This window comes from Rhipicephalus sanguineus, chromosome 1 (assembly GCF_013339695.2).
Source record: "Rhipicephalus sanguineus isolate Rsan-2018 chromosome 1, BIME_Rsan_1.4, whole genome shotgun sequence".
NCBI classification, from domain to species: domain Eukaryota; kingdom Metazoa; phylum Arthropoda; class Arachnida; order Ixodida; family Ixodidae; genus Rhipicephalus; species Rhipicephalus sanguineus.
In genome coordinates this window covers 338,155,941-338,173,047 of record NC_051176.1, presented here as the reverse complement: position 1 = coordinate 338,173,047, position 17,107 = coordinate 338,155,941, and the positions used below count along the sequence as shown (strand labels likewise).

The 17,107-nt window shown below is 48.7% G+C and overlaps 1 protein-coding gene across 2 annotated transcripts in view; it reads left to right on the top strand.

The window, feature by feature from the left end:
* Positions 1-14,446: 14,446 nt before the first annotated feature.
* The window catches only part of LOC119379591 (uncharacterized), a 184,632-nt gene continuing 181,971 nt past the window's right edge, over positions 14,447-17,107 (top strand). For both annotated transcript variants that reach the window (XM_049412028.1, XM_037648897.1), the window contains exon 1: positions 14,447-14,617. In XM_049412028.1, coding sequence (XP_049267985.1) covers positions 14,589-14,617 — 29 coding nt within the window. In that variant the 5' untranslated portion in view covers positions 14,447-14,588. The remainder of the gene's footprint in view (positions 14,618-17,107) is intronic.

The window sequence follows — 17,107 nt, the reverse complement described above, 5'->3', positions numbered from 1 at the left end:
CTATAGCGTGCGATGCATTTCTGAAGTGAAACAGCGGAATAGATGTACAGTACTTACTGATTCAAATATGACAACTTAGGGTTAAGTAACGCTCATACTTTCGTCTTCACCGTCTTCAGTTCGAGTCATATCGGCGTAATTTTGACTCGTACGCGGAGATGAGAGCAAATATTATCTTTAGAGACCAGATTCATCGTGACATCACGTTGTTATCACGAGCAATCGCGAATACCAGTCGTTATAATGACAAAAAAATTGATGTCTCATTTGAATCCGTGAGTACTGTACACATGTACTATTTTGTTAAGTTGTTGTAAGAATGGACAGTCAGCATTAGGCAGCATTAGGGAGTGTTACAGTTATGCAAGAAATACGGTATGCAAACCGCATGCTGTACGTTTTCTTCAATATTATTTGTTTTATCGTATATTTCGCCTTGAATACACTTTTACACAAAGTTTTTATGTCCTTTCACATAACCGGAGTTTTTTTTCTATTTTCCTATTTTATCTCACAAATGGTTTTCACATTGGCTTAAAAACTCCTTCGAACCACCCAGTTACATACCCAGTGAATGCCTAATTTGCATTAAATCATGTAGCATACTTTAAAGTTACCCTGCGCGTTGCGTGTGCCGAGGAATGTGGGGCCGCCGATTTAGGTCTGGGACCCACTTCACGCAGAATCACATGCGAGGAGAATTTTTTCGCAAATTATTTTCGAACACTTTACAGGGTGTGGTGGTTCGCAAGAGAAAGTAAGATAGTGGCTGCAAGCTTCAATAATTGCCCTCTATAGAGCCACTTCCAGGCGGTACATATTTTGCTTTATGAAAATGCACTGCTGTGAGAGTTGCTGGTGTGGTGTGAGAAACCCTGCTTTCTCTCCTTTAGTTAGTCCGCTCCTGTCGAAATCGAAAATGTCGCTGCGCTCCACCCAGAAATGGTTGTAAGAAAACGGCGCGCACGCTATATCTTGCAAGCAATCTACGATGGTTCCATGTGTTAAGCGAATCGAGGGGGCTAGCAGCCTCAGTGACTGTCTCCTCTCGCATCTCTGAACATTCGTCTTGGATATCTTGTATGCAGGCAGTGAATGATTCACCCAGCAGTTTTGCTTGTTCTCGTAAGATCTATTTTGCCCGGAGGTTACGCACATCAGGGCGGCCGAAAGCAGTTACAGAAAGGCCTTGAACGCGGACCACGTCATAAACTGTGTCTGAGCGTTGTATCAGAGGCTCGCCTCATCTCCGAGGTAGAAAAGCTCATTATTCAGCTTGCCGGCATAGTCCCACTTTTTGTCTGCCCTTACCCTCTCGACATGGAGAGCGAATCTTCCACGTCGTCGTCATTCCGCGCCGGTGATACAGCAGGATTCCTGTGACGAGGCACGCCAGAGCACACGACCGACGGAGCAGTAGGCTTTTGTTGGGATGCGTCTTCAGGCATGATTAATGGTAGGGAACTAGATCGAAATGAAAGAATGGATGACTTAGGGCGGAGCCCGCTCCACCGCTTGTAAAACGGTTTATTATGCACAATCGCTAGGGTAAGTCGTAAGGGCAGGGCACAGGCTCCGAGCACGAGCTGCGTTCTCGAGCCAAGCGTTGAAGATCCTGACACAGTTGGGCTCCTTTTCGCTACAACTGCAAAATGTAGGGCCAATAGAACTACGAGCGTCTTGCGGCTACTTCATGCATTGCTATTGATATCAATGTTTGGAATTTAGGACGAAACTGTCTCCCTTTTAGGTGCGAAGCACCATATGCGCTCGGGCTGTCGGCGTCTCTTGTCGTCGCAGCCCGTCACGGCAAAGCAAGTGGCAAATAAGACGGCCCGTTCGCTCAGGAAAAGCTCGCGAGAATGCGCCCTCGCCCGCGAGAGACGACGCCATGTGCGCTTCTCCGAGTGGCAAATAAGGCGGCGCGTTGGCTCAGGAAAAGCTCTAGGCGCTGGACGCTGCCTGCGACGCTGTCTGTAGCAATGAGTGGATGCTGTTTTCTCATTACTATTGATGTGTTCCTATGAGGAACACCGATGCTGCGCAGCTCTCCCCGGGTTTCACGTTAGTGGAGCTGCCTTTTATAGTACCGTATAAGAAGGTAGGAAAGGGAAGTGAGGTTGAGGAGGAGGAAGGAACAGGGGAGGGCAACGTCACCAGCTCAGCTGCTTTTTTCTCAATCCAGGATTCTGAACTTAGGGATAAGGGTTAGTGGAGTGTACTTTCGTGACCTGCGATTCACGGATGACATTGCTAAGTAACTCAAGGGACGAATTGCAAATCATGATTATTGAACTGGAAACAAAAAGCAGAAATGTAGATATGACAATTCATATACAAAATATTAAAGTAATGTTCAACTGTCTCGGAAGAGAACAGCATTTAGCCATAGGTAGCCAGGCACTTGAAGGGGTAAAGGAATATGTCTAGCCATGGCAGGTAGTGACCGCACATCCAAACTGTGAGGCTGAACAAACCGAAGAAGAATAGGGTAAAGTGCATTTTGCATCCTCAGACCATGAATGGCAGTAAACGAGTATTGCTCAAGAAAAAGGTATATAACAGCTCCATCTTACCGGTACTTACCTACAGGGCAGAAACTTAGGGGCTTACAAAAAGGGTTCAGCTAAAATTAGGGACGACTCAGCGAGCCTCGGAAACAAAAATAAATGTGGGGTGTAGCTTTCACTAGGGGCGCAAGGCTAAAATCACAGGGGGGCAGATCGGTTCCTAGCTCGTCCTAGCCACACGAAGTAATGCCAAGTAATGCTAAGTTATACGAAGTAATGCGAAGTGGTGCCCTGTTCTAGTCGAGTTCAACACAGTCGCCTCTCGCCGTTTTGGCCGTACTTCATCGTGGACTACTTTAAGCGAATAGAGTCCAGCACGCTCGCTTGGCAGAGCGCCGCGGTTCCCGGTAAGCGCCCTACTCATCGGCAATGCGAATCTTCTTCGGTCTCCGCAGGTCTGTACTGCCGCCGCGTGCCGCCGCCACGCGCATGCGCTGTTGGCCGTGACGTGACATCTCGCACAACCGAGCGGTTGCGCGCAGGGTCCAGCAAGGCATGCTGGTGGCGGAGCAGTATATGGGCTATCGAAATAGGCACACAGCTGTGCAACCGCTTGCTAGGCAACGCACGGGGACGTCATTATGGGGCGGAGTTTTTTTGTTCGCATTGGACAGATTACGGCCGGCTTAAACTGCTGCGCTGTTAAAAGGATTGGTGTAACCTTATGAGACAAAAAGAGAGCAGAGTGGGTCAGGGAATAAATGTGCGTAAGGACGTCTTAGTCGAAATCAAGAAGATATGGGTATATGGGCTGGGCATATAGTGCGAAGGCAGGAAACCCCTGGTTATGAAGAGTACCAGACTGGATTCCAAGGGAAGGCAAACATGTGAGGGGGGCGCAGAAAGTTAGGTGGGTAGATGAGATTACGTTTGTTGGGAAAACGTGGCCACAGCTAAGCATAGGACCATGATAACTGGCGAAAAATGGGAGAGGCCATACCCCTGCAGTGGGCCCAGTCAGGCTGCTCATGATGAGGATTATGTGTCTCTTTTTTAATTGCCAAAGTAAAGTGATAAATATTCAACCGGCAAGCATTCTGTAACTATCAAGGTGGATTAAAATTCGCTGCTCAAGCCTCCAACCCTGGCATTAACTATTTCTTCTCGGTACCACATGTGGAAGTTCGGGTCTTGAAATGCTGGACCACATCTTATGAAATAGAGATTTTGGCCTGACATCAGAGCTTGCCACTGGAAGAAGCTATGATGCCTCAAAGGATGTTGTCCTTCTGGAAAGGTCGGTAATTTGATGTGTCAGCACAGCTAAAAGCTACGTAGGTGGAAGTTCTGCACATGTATTACTACGCCAAGTGGTTCTTTGTAGGCTCTTTCGCCTTTCGTTTGACGAGCACGTATAGAACGCTGTTTAAGCGAAGCTTGTTATGAACTACAGATTTTGGTGGCGGCGTTGTCGGTACGCAAAGAACCCGGCGCCTGCCAGGTACAGAAATGCGGCCCTCGAAGGTGCGCCGGTCACGCACGTATTTGTATGTGCCGTTTTCCAATAACTGATGCTCTCTCGATCGTGGGGAGAGACGGCGCTGCGATCGCCGAGCTGTGCGGGCGTGCCCACATCGGCTCTTGTTTTTCCAACGGATTTCGCAGCGATTTCTCATGAACTCCGCCCTAAAATTCATGCCAACCGATCTGTGAAGTTACGAGGAATCCGAGGACGTCTATTCTACAGGTGTGCTGCCTCTTTTGCCAGTGCTACGAACGATTTCGTGTCATAGCCACGCCGACGCCACGCTAAGCCTAGGCGTGCGCGCCAACTGCTCGGCCAACAGGCGCGCCGGCTGCGCGCCGGCTGCGCGGCGTGTCTACGCGCGAGCTCTTCAACAGAATACGTGCCGCGCACCCCAGCGAACGGAAGATGGAAGTTCACGTGGTTGGAGAAACCATATCCCAAGATGAATTTACCGCCGAAATGGGATGGCAGACAGCCCGCTCTCGTCGCTCCGAAGTGCAACGTGGCAAGGACCCACCTCACGGCGACGCCCCCTCGTCACAAAACTCTCCTTCCAGCTCTAAACCTAAGAAGAACATCAAGTCGCAGGTCCTCAAGGCAGGCCGCATGCCCCAGTTACCCAAGGACGAAATCAGGATTATCGTCAGACCGAAAGGCGGGCTCAACATCAACAAGGTCGGCAGCCTCACCGTGACTGCAGCCATTTTCCAAGCTACCCAACTCACCCCCGAAGAACGACAACACGACACGATCTGTCCTAACGTGCAACAGAATATCGTCGTAGTCAGTACGCCACGTCAATTCAATGCCGAACGGTATGTTCGAATGAAGTCTATACAAGTGAACGGTGCCATTCACGAGATCAACGCCTACGAAGCTGCCCCGGACAACACGACAAAAGGGGTCATCCGCGGTATACCCCTCACCGAAAATGCCCAAATGATAGATGCCAACATAGTTAACGACCGTAACCCTCTGGCCCTGGCTGCCAAGCGCATTGCCTCTACCACAGCAGTAATCATCGCATTCGACGGTCCACGAGTACCACGCCTTGTCCGCTACGGCGCGACGCTCATTCCGTGCTCCCTCTACAGGAAGCAAATCGATATATGCTACCAATGTGGTCGCCTCGGGCATCGCATGGACGTATGCCCTCACCCGGACAACAAAATCTGCAGAGGCTGTGGAGTTCGGAATCCAGACCGTGAACACCAATGCTCTCCCAAGTGTACTCTGTGCGGTGGCTCCCACCTCACCGCAGACAAAACGTGTACCGCCAAGTACAAGACCCCGTATGTCATCCGGAAACGACTTTGGGAACGACGTATGGCGCAAGAGAGTTCTACCCAGCCGAACGACCCCCCTTCCGGGGAACCCAAGAAGCCCTCCAGATCTCGCTCCCGCTCCCGCCCTGGAGCTGGCCGATCCAGGTCAAGATCCCGATCGACACCAGGAGGCCAGCCGACTACCGACAAGGTGAGCTTCGCAGAGGCTGTGCAAGGCGTCTCGCGAGAGGGTCCGATAGCAACCCCCACACCTACACCACCAGCAGATAATGCAGTTATTAACGAACTTAGAAAAGAGAACGCAGCCTTGCGAGACCTTATAAATAAACTCACACAGGAGGTCCAAAGCCTCAAACAAGACAGGCCCCAGGCCACCTTTGAACCCCCAGAAACCTCCAGCTCTCTCTTGACGGAAGAGTCCCTGACACCAGCTCCCAAGAAGAGGGCCCTCCGACAGCAGGACGGTAGCTTCACAGGGCAGGCACGTTCGGAAATCAAAGACATGCTTACGTCGCTACAAGGCGCCGTAGAAAATCTCCAGACTGTAATGCTCGCACTCACTCAAAGGGTCACCGCCCTAGAAAGCAATTTCCAAAGCGTTGTCGCAGCAGTCAGTACCGTCACCCCCTCAGTAGACATGGACACGAGTGGAGTCAATCAACACTCCCCCGCCCAGCCACTGGCGGTCTCATCCACCCACCATCATGGCTCTTGCTAATACGGATATGGTTATATGGCAGTGGAACTGCCGAGGCTATCTCAACAAACAACCCGTACTACGACAACACATTCACACACTACCTCGGACACCAGATGTTCTCATGCTCCAAGAAACACACAACACTCGAGTCAACCTTCCTGGCTACCAGTCTCTCACCGCGGAAACCTCTCAGCATGGAGTGTCTACACTCGTTAGAAACAAAATCTCAGTAATCGAGCACGACTTGCACGACCGTCGCACAGAACATCTGCTCGTCGAACTGATCCCGAATAAACGGCGTGCAACTAGCATTTTCATCCTGAATGTCTACAGTGCCCCTCCACAGCATCAGCACCGTTTCCTATCACTATTCAAGAAAGCTCTTAACCTCGCCGGTCGCAACCCCCTCGTAATTGGCGGTGACTTCAATGCCCCGCACACGGGCTGGGGTTATAAACACAGCTCCATAAAGGGCCGCAACCTATGGCAAGATTCTCATGATCTCGACCTAACGCTCATCACCGACCCGTCTTTCCCAACACGCCTCGGCACATCCACAGCCCGAGATACGACACCCGACCTCACTTTCACGAAAAACACGGTGAATGCTCAATGGCGCAACACCCACTCGGACCTAGGCAGTGATCACTCGATTATAGAAATCACAATCCCACAACTCACAGCTTCGCCAACGACACTGCGGGAGTTCACCTGGGTGGATTGGGACGCTTTCCGCAAACGCCGCATTACAGAGCCGACCAACTCATCTATCTCCAATATCGAATCATGGTCGCGAAGTCTGCAGGAAGATGTCCAAAAAGCTACACGTAGAATCCAAACCAACGTCCCGACTGAAAGAATGGATAGTCGACTCGCCCATCTCATTGAGGCGAAAGTTTCTATCCTCAATCGTTGGAAGGGACAGAGATTGAACAAACGACTCAGAAAGAAGATATCTGAAATCAATAAGCGTATCGAGGAACATTGCCGGGTTCTCAGTCACCAGCAATGGGCAGAACTCTGCAGCTCCTTGGACGGCCAACTCCATACCTCGCGTTCGTGGAAAATTCTCAAACACCTTCTCGACAGCACCACAACCAGAACTCATCAACAAGACCGCCTAACCAAACTAATATTTCAAGAAACAAAAACACACGGCAAGGACCACGTAATCAGAACACTCTGCCAAAAGTACATCCCTACAGGCCCTTCGCTGACTCACGCACCGTACGCGGGCTCCCCCAATGCCGCCCTAGACGAGGATTTTACTGTAGCCGAGATCTACACCGTCCTTCACAAGCTGAACAGCCGATCGGCCCCCGGTCCGGATGGCGTCACCAACAAAACCCTGAGGAACCTTGACGACCCATCTGTAGAACTGCTCACCGATTACATCAATGATTGTTGGCGCCAGGGGTCCATCCCCCTACAATGGAAAACTGCCAAAATAATTCTTATTCCGAAGTCAGGCAAGGCGTCTAGTCTCGAAAACCTTCGGCCAATCTCCTTAACCTCATCCGTAGGCAAGGTCATGGAGCACGCGCTCCTTAACCGAGTGAACTCTCACCTCGAGGATACGGCAGCCTACCCGCACTCCATCATCGGTTTTAGGGCACACCTGTCAACACAGGATGCCATGCTCCAACTCAAGCACCGAATCCTCGATGGGAAATCCCCGCCATACGAAAGCCATCTTGGGATTAGACCTTGAGCGCGCTTTTGACAATGTTGCTCACTCCACGATACTAGAGCGCATTTCACAACTTAACCTCGGAGAACGCACCTACAATTATGTCCGGGACTTTCTCTCAGATCGACGAGCGTACCTTGTGGCCGGGGACATCAAATCCGACGAGCACACTCTTGGATGCTTGGGCACCCCACAAGGATCTGTCATATCACCGATGCTTTTTAATCTGGTCATGATCGGCCTGGCGCAGAAGCTCCAGGAACAGGACGACATTGAACATACAATCTATGCGGACGATATAACCATCTGGGCGACCAAGGGCAGCGACGGCCAAATTGAAGCAGCGTTACAAGAGGCTATCGATACAGTAGAGAATTATCTACAAAATACAGGTCTCAGATGTTCCCCAAACAAATCAGAACTTCTACTGTATCGCCCCACACTCCGTGGTCGCCCCCCTCGTACTTCCACCTCCAAACGCACTTACGAAGCGATCCATCTTCATACGCAGGATGGAGGCACCATTCCAGTGGTCTCAACTATCAGGATCCTAGGCATGACTATCGAGTCAAACGGTGCGAACGCCACGGCAGTCACCAAGATCCTTCGCCAAACGGCCAATACATCGCGTCTGCTTAAACGCGTGACAAACAGGAGACAGGGCATGAAGGAGGATAGTCTCATTCGCCTCGTTCACTCCTTCGTCATCTGCCACATCACGTATGTCGCCGCTTTCCACAATTGGTATAAGGCAGAAAAAGAAAAACTCAATATAATCATCCGCAGTGCCCACAAACTTGCCCTAGGACTGCCGACCAACACAAGCACAGACCTTTTACTTCAATTAGGTGTGCACAATACTCTCGACGAACTGATTGAGGCCCAACGCCGTTCACACCTAGAGAGGCTCACACTTACTGAAACTGGCAGGCACATATTGGATAAACTCGGCATCAACTATCATCGACAGCACGGGGATAAGCAATCAATCCCAGGGAGCCTCCGAGCCTGTTTACACATCGACCCAATTCCCAAGAACATGCATCCCGAATTTAATAAGGAACGGCGCAAAGCACGGGCAACGTCACTTATAAAAGCTTATGGAGAAACAAACGGCGTCAGTTTCGTGGACGCGGCTGAATACCAGGGCGGACATCGCTTCGTGGCGATAACTACCACTGGCGGAACGCTACGTCATGCAGCCAGCGTCATCTCTCCAAATGCCGAAACTGCCGAGGAGGTCGCCATAGCATTAGCTATGCTTAATCCGAACTGTCATACAATTGTAAGCGACTCTCGCACAGCCATCAGCAACTATGCCAAAGGAAGAGTCTCCCCTCAAGCACTGCGCATTCTACACCAAACGACTCGTACACACGAAAACCAAGTTACTCTCGTCTGGTTCCCTGCGCATGCAGGCGATGTCCACCCGCATCTCACCAACCTCAACGAGGTAGCCCACTCCGCTGCACGAGGTCTAGTCAACCGTGCCGGAGGCCGCATAGGTGAGGGCGTCGACCGCGATCGTCTCACCAGTTATAACGACCTTACGAAGTCATTTTACCTTTCCCGAAGAATCTTCCCTCCACCTAACCACACGTTATGCCGAGCTCAGGCCACTACCTTACGCCTGCTACAAACAAACTCCTACCCGTCACTTTCTCGATATCACAAGATTTACCCCGACATATATACTACGAACATTTGCAAGATATGCAAGACACACGTAGCATCGCTCCCTCACATGCTGTGGGAATGTCCCGTCCAGTATCAGAATGGTACTACCGAGACCCTCTCGTCGAGATGGTGCGCTGCCCTGCGCAGCTCCCACCTCGACGATCAGCTATGGGCCATCCAGCAAGCCCGCGAGGCTGCGAAGAGGCAAGACCTCGACGTCCCCACGTGGGAGGCCTAGGCCAACGAACCTAAATTGCTGGTTCATAATAAAGTTTATTCCTCCTCCTCGATCGTGGGCTTGTCGGCGATGAGCCGTTTCTGATATCGCAATCTCATGTTTCGTCGAGGTCACTTGTAATTTCACGTTGCCACATTTCACGGTTGCCTAGATGTGAACGCATGACCTCATGTTCCGGTACCGGCGCCGAAACGTAAGCATTTAGGCGCGATGCCAACACGGCAGGCGCGCCCGCACGACACTCCCGCAAATATTGACAGCCACGTCGCTTCCGCCAGGGAGAGAAAGAAAGAAAGAAAGAAAGAAAGAAAGAAAGAAGAAAAGAAAGAAAGAAAGAAAGAAAGAAAGAAAGAAAGAAAGAAAGAAAGGTGTTGGGTGAGGCACGCACTCGTCAAGCTTTGCTTACCCACATTTTCCCGATAGGGGAAGGGCTCCTGACTTCTTCTCAAGGTGCAAATTTTCATATCAGTTCCCTCAGCCTGTAATATTATTCATGAAATAATCGTAATTTGCCGCATGGTACGAACAGTCCAAAGTAACATGTGCTAAGCGCGATGACGTGGGTGCCAGTCCCGGCTATGGGACGCATGTTGATGGAAGCAAACTAAAGTACCCAATAAAGAACCCCCTGTAGACACAGTTAAGCACGAGTCCACGACAACGGTATGTCTTACAATCAGACTGTACATTTTAAAGTAAAAGCCCAGTTATATAACAGCATTCACCTAAAAAGCGGGCAGGTCCACTTGTATTTAATACCAGTTCTCTGTCTTAAGTATTGATGACCAATCATCACCATTATGTTACCCTGTGGCTTAAATTAAGTAGGTTGGTGATGCTTTCTACTCTTGAGCTTGGACAATTGGTGGAATGCTTAGATTCATTCCTCCTGGTTAAAACCTTGGCGTGCTGTTTTCTTGAACACTCAATATTGTGCTGCGTTTATGGTGCGCCTAGTCGAGCCCTGCGTCGTTGCGGTATGCCTGACATTTTATGCGTAGGTCTCTTGTTAATGGCGATGTTACTGTTCAGAGAGTACTGACACAGTTTTGAAGGCGAGATAATTTGTGGGATAAATTTGTTTGGGTACACATGCATCATCTACGAAATATCAACGAATAATATAGAGTAAAACATATTTAAAATCAATTTTAAAGTGCGTGCCACGCCACCGCACTCGAAATGCGTTTTTGGTTTTCGTATAAACAAGCAACCGCTAGCTGCGTCACGAGATTGTGTTGGCTATCCCGATCCTTGCGAGCGCTCTCTCCTAGCAGACCTTTTCAACGGAAAGAGGGGAAAACTTGCACGGGAGTACAAAGGCTGATGTCCTTGCCTTCGCAATGCATTTTTGGGGGGTCACGCATATTTACAGTGTCTCAAGGCAGCCTTAGTTGAAAAGATTTGTCAACATGTTGCTCAGGGGCACTCGGTTTTGTGTGGTCACGTAGCCAAAAAAAAATTACACCTTTTCCCCCTAAAGGGGACCATGAGGCGATGCGAAGCCGGAGCACTTGCACGATCGCGTTCCGTTGGCGTTCGTTGGGCATGCTATTGACCTCGGGCATGCTAACGACCTCGCGTCGTGGAACGTGAAGAGCTACGCGCGTCGTGTCTTCCCTCTAACCTGGCCGTTAATTCTAACAGGGTGAGCGGGCAACACGCTCGACAGGCGCGCAAGAGGGGGAGATCGTAGGAGGAGAGAGAGGGGGAGGGGACGCGCATGCGCTGGCGCTCATCGCGGGCGTTGCGCAGGAGAGAATGAGGCGCGCGAGAGGGGGGTGCAGAGAGGGAGAGGGGGAGAAGAGAGAGGGAGAGGGGTTGTGGTGAGGTGGAGGAGAGGGGAGAGGGAGTGGAGAGGTGTGTGGAGAGGGTTTGCGCAGGCGCAGTAAGGGCGGTCACGCCGCACACCACCACCACCACCACCCGATTGAACTCCGCCATAAGATGCTTCGCATCAAATATGTTTGCATGAAAAGCACCCTGGTTCCCGCCTCACTCAGCGCTCTCTCAAACTGAAAGTGCGACTGAGGGCTATGAAACCGTCGCCAAATAATTAATCGTTGCGCGCTCGAGCAAACGAGCTTTCGACCCGTGATTAGTGGGTCGTTAGCTACGTATTGCAAGAGAAAAAACAATATGTAGAATGTTTGTGTCAGTGCTCCTTTAATAACATTCATGGGTGGTGGCTGTACATGCGCTCATGAATAATACACGTATAGTTGCAGCTCAAATTCGCCCGTGCTATAAATATCATTATATAATTGACTACCCTCCGCATAGCGTTTGACTGCATTGTGCAAGCAGAGGAAGAAATATAGCAGACTTGAGCAACTGAGTGCGGTAAACAAATGGTGACTGAATGGAACCATGCACATGCAAACCCATGGAGAGCCATGCTACAAAATAAGAAAATCTGATAAAAAAAAACGAGGCACCACACTTCGCAGACGTGGTGGTTAAGTGCCCGTTGCGCTGGGAACAATTGTTGTTGGTTGTCTGGAGTCTAGATTCGTCATTAGAAAATTTTCCAGCTTGTCCACGATAGAGGAGTGGGCGCTGAACATGTCCTTTCTTGATTTAAAGATTTGTTTAAAGAGCAAAGGGCGGGCATCTTCTGTGACCTACGTTTAATGTCGGTATTCTAAGATCAATCGCCCATACATATTAAGAAGCAGCAGCTATAAATGGCACCTCCTAAAAATTTTTCCATTAACCACAAGCCAATCAAGCAAGTCAAGCCAAGTGAAATTTCAGAAACAGACAGAGCATCAATGCAATATATATATATATATATATATATATATATATATATATATATATATATATATATATATATATATATATATATATATATATATATATATATATATATATAACTTTTGTTAGATAAGGCTGATTCTTTGTTCACTTTGATGTAATCAGGCGTCCCTTCGTGGCCCAGATTGCTCTCTCTCTTTCACTCCAAGTTCATCACGATTATCAGTGTGGTTACGTAATACCTGCGTAACATGTCTTCGCTGATTAAATTTAGTGTAGCTGTCACAAACGAGCGCGCCAATAAACCACGCGCGCGGCCACTTTCAAACGGCAGGTGGATAGCACGGCGCCAGCCGCTCGCCCAAGAAGCGCGAACAACGAAAAACAAGTATTAAAGGACGCCAGCGTGGCGCTCCCCCCTCACCCACTCGAGCCAGACGCAGCCAACCAGATGAAACGCTCGGCAAAGCCTAGAACCATCTCGAAGGGAAGCATGATGGGACGACGAGTGACGCCGCCGCGGGTGGAATTGACGGGAAAGATATCGCACTTTCCTAGCTTTGGCTGTGCTGCACGCCGGAGAACACTCCCGACGCTTCTGGAACCTGGGGGAGAGGAGAAAGCGTGAACCGACGACGGAAGGAGTCAGTTGGTCCAGAGGTGGTGAAGTTATGCGAGTGTGGCTTCATCAGCCAAAGAAGACGTGGTTATGATGTTGTGCGGTCACTCGATCGCCGATCTGGAAGAATCAGATGACGACGCCGTGTGAGTAGTGACAAGTTACGTGAGTGTTTCCTGGAAGAGAAGCATTCAAGTACCGTATAATAATTGTGGACTGGATACGCTGTTGAATATTCAGGACTTTAACGGTTCTTAAATATTCGTAATGCATGAGATTGCATTTGTAGCGCGTGATCTCATTGTTTAGTTCCCGTTACGTTAACACCATCTGAGTTATATTCTGAAGTTGTAACTGGTCTCCAGCCGAGTGTGCCTGTTTATGTGATGTTTGTACTGCTTTAACTGAGAATATATTTATTTTGTGTTATCAACTGTCGGCTCTCACTCGGTCTTTGGACCACAACCGGCGTTCGCTGGCGCACTAAAAGGACCAAGTCAAAATTGTCTGCGCTTTCGTGGTGCGTTTCGGGAGGACGATACGTCCACCCTTGGAATCCACCCGGTGATTGGAAACCCGATTAACGGGATCTGTGGCAGTAGCTAATGAGATCGTGTTCTCCTTTACCCCTGAAGCAGTCCCATGTGGAAAAGTCCATAGTTCAGCGGCGTATGCGATACAACATGTTCTCTTTATAAGCCAAGTCGACGCTCAAATTAAGGATATGCGCCACAGCCGCCACCAGCAGATGAAAACCACAGATTTGGATACTCATGGAATCGGTATGAGAAGCCCGATTAGTAAGCTGGCAGTATTATTTTGCTCTAAATTTTTCATCCGCACTTGCAAAATTATTTAAAGTGTTTTCTCGACGGACTGCTCCCCCACAAAGATTGAACGCAAAAGCTATAGTGAATTGGTTAAACACTGAAGATATAAAAGCCAGAAAGTGCTCAGACTTGAGACGTAGTCACCACTATATACATCACTATGAATGTCAATGCTGTCTTTACACGTTAATTTAACCATTTATTATGGAGCCTCTCTTAAAGCAGGCGTCTCGAAGGAATGCATTATATATTTATTGTAAGACAAAAGCACGTGATCTTTGATGAATTTGTGTTCAAAAAGCAGCAACAGTGTTCACTTCGCCGATGATGATGTGGCGGCATTTTCATCGGTGTTTATTTTTTATGTCAGGGGCAGACTGTCCGAGGGCACAGCTGATGTACCTGACATTTTTATCCACGTCTTTTTCGTTTCTCTCGTTTTTTTTCGCAGAGGACTACGCTGAAAAGAACAATGCATGAATGCATCATAGTATTTGCTTATACAAACATACTGAGTAAAGAAGTAAAAAGAAGATAAGCACAAGTGGGTGTATAAAAGACGTCGTATGTTTTTTATAATGCAGTCTGTTGCTTTAGAGTAGTAAAAAGGAAGTATGTTCTCCGCTTCACTTTCTGAAAGTTTGCTCTGCGCGCTGGCTGCGAAGGAGAGTTCAGTGGTCCTATTTTCTTCTTCTCTGATTCTTCAAATTAGTATGGCTGCAACGGATCCTTCTCTTTCCTATCGTCAGGATGCATACGAGTACCAAGACCCCTCAAGTGTAAGCACAATTGCCCATGCCGATTTATATCATTCAGATGCGCACTTGAAGTTGTGTCATTACAGGAATTTTCTTGATCGAATACTACGCCCTTAAGACATCAAATATTATTGTGCACAATTCTCAAGTGCTGTCTGTCTGAAAGGGCTATCTACCTCCAAGGAGAGGTCAGAAAGACTAAGACATGCTTACTCCTCCAAATTCTAAAGGAGTGAAAAAGTCTTAATGTTAAGAATACCCCCTTTCTTTACATAGGGTGAGGGGAAGCTTTTATTATAGCGGGAGAAGGGCACTAGCGGGAGTAGTCTTTCAATATTTCGGCAGTATACTGTGGAGTGTCCTTGAAATGAAGAAAGTCTTGGACACTTATAAGGAGTCTAGGGGGTGATCTTCATATGCAGAATGAGCGCACGTGTATGAATCTACTTCGTTGAATCAATGAAGCTCTCTGGAGTTACAAACTAGTGGTCAGCAGAAATATTCAGAGATACCATGAGTTTAGTCGAAACAATGATGTTGCCATAGTAGGAAAATTTGGGCCAGCAGTCTACTAGCAAAAGGGTACGGCGTTGGGCTAGTTGGTGTTGCATAGTTTGAAGTGAACTATGGCGCGTAAAACAGGACGAAGAGAGAACGAACGACAGCGCTCGTGCTGAACGAACAGCAGAGCTCGAGTTGTCGTTCATTCTCTCCTTCCTGTTTTACGCGCTGTCGTTCACTTCAAACTATGAACTACCATAATGGCACCACGCGAACTTACGAAACACGATGAATGATGAAGCAAATGGTACAAGGGCTGATGTAGTGGCTTCTTTGAATGGTAGATAAAATTACACCATCTCCCGCTAAAGGGGACCATGAGGCGATGGGAAGCTAGAACACTTGCACGATCGGCGTTCTGTTGGCGTTCGTTGTGCATGCTACCGACCGCACGTCGTGGAACGCGAAGAGGAACGCTACGCGCGTCGTGTCTTCCCTCTAGTCTCGCCGTTAATTCTCACAGGGCGAGCGGGGAACGCAGTCGACAGGCGCGCGAGAGGGGACAGCGTAAGAGAGGAGAGAGAGGGGGAGAGAACGCGCATGCGCTGGCGCTCATCGCGGCGTTGCGCAGCAGAGAATTTCGGATGTCGAGCCCGCATTTCAGAGGAGGAGTGTAGAGGGGAGGTGGAGATGGGCAGTGGAGAGGGGGAGGGAGAGTGGAGAGGAGGAGGGTTTGTGCATGCGCAGTAAGGGTGGTCACGCCGCACACACCACCACCACCGGTTTGAACTCCGCTATTAGATGCTTCGCATCTAATAATAGATTGTCTTTTTTTAAAGCGGAGCTGATATAGGATCTCGCTATTTGCTCCACGGCGTCGTGCACAGCTTCGCTGAGTTCGGGTAGTGTGGATGCGAGGTGGAGAGGAGGAGTGAGGCAGGTGGAGCTGGTCTTAGCTAGAGTTACTGTATATGCTACCTGCTAAGGCAGCATATATAGCAGAGCTACTTGAAACGCAGAGCACGCTCAGGGATGGATTTGACGTTTTCCTACTGTTAGCTCGTTGAAAACTGGTGTCGCCAGATCTCGGAAAGATTCCGAGTTTCGCCAAACTCGGGACATCCTGCATAGCACCCAAGATCCCGAGTTTAGATTTACGGAACCCGAGAGTTCGCGTAAGCGAAGAAATGAAGATCCGGAGGCTCGTGAACGTGGCCGTTTGACCAGTGGAGCTGCGGGAAGCCCAGCGAACGTTAGACTACGGGTGTGGTTTGGTAGTACTTTGCTGGGATTTCCCAAGCTCCGCTGGGCTTTGGTTTGTGCGATAGCAGAGCCATGCATATATTTTTTTTTTGCTGCTCACTTTTCCTTGAGCTTTCACGTGTCTTTCGCCTCTCGCTCTTTAAAGAGCTAGGTTCGCCGCTATAATTACAAAACAGGAGGAGGAACGTTTGTGTGATGCCTCTACTCATCTCCTTGCGCCATTACGCTTTATACTTCATTTTTAAAATGATATATAGCAAAATCCCATACAGCAATGCTCTTTACAACATATTATCCGTCACATCTACCTTTACACTGGCGTAATGCATAAGATATAGCAGTCTCATCGAGAACGAATCACACACCCGCTATTAATATACTTCAAGATGAGATGCTTATAGGGCGCTTCAATTTTATTACACCCCAGATGATGCATAATAATGTAAGCTAACTAAAGCATGCATATTCGTTTCATGGAGCAAACTCGTCAAGGTGTGGCTCTTTGTTAACCACACGATACGCAGGCATCAGACTGATGTTCCTCTTATTCACTCTAGAAACAAATATAGTCTTTTATGATCAGTTCTAGGTAGAGTGCGCTTTTTTTCTTAAATAATATGTTGTGGCTCATTCCTCTGTGTATAAAATATATAAAATAATGCACAATAAAGAGCTAATGAACAGTATATTTTATTGTAACACACCCAAAATCGTATATATAATTGGTCATTCTATTCCATAGTCTAG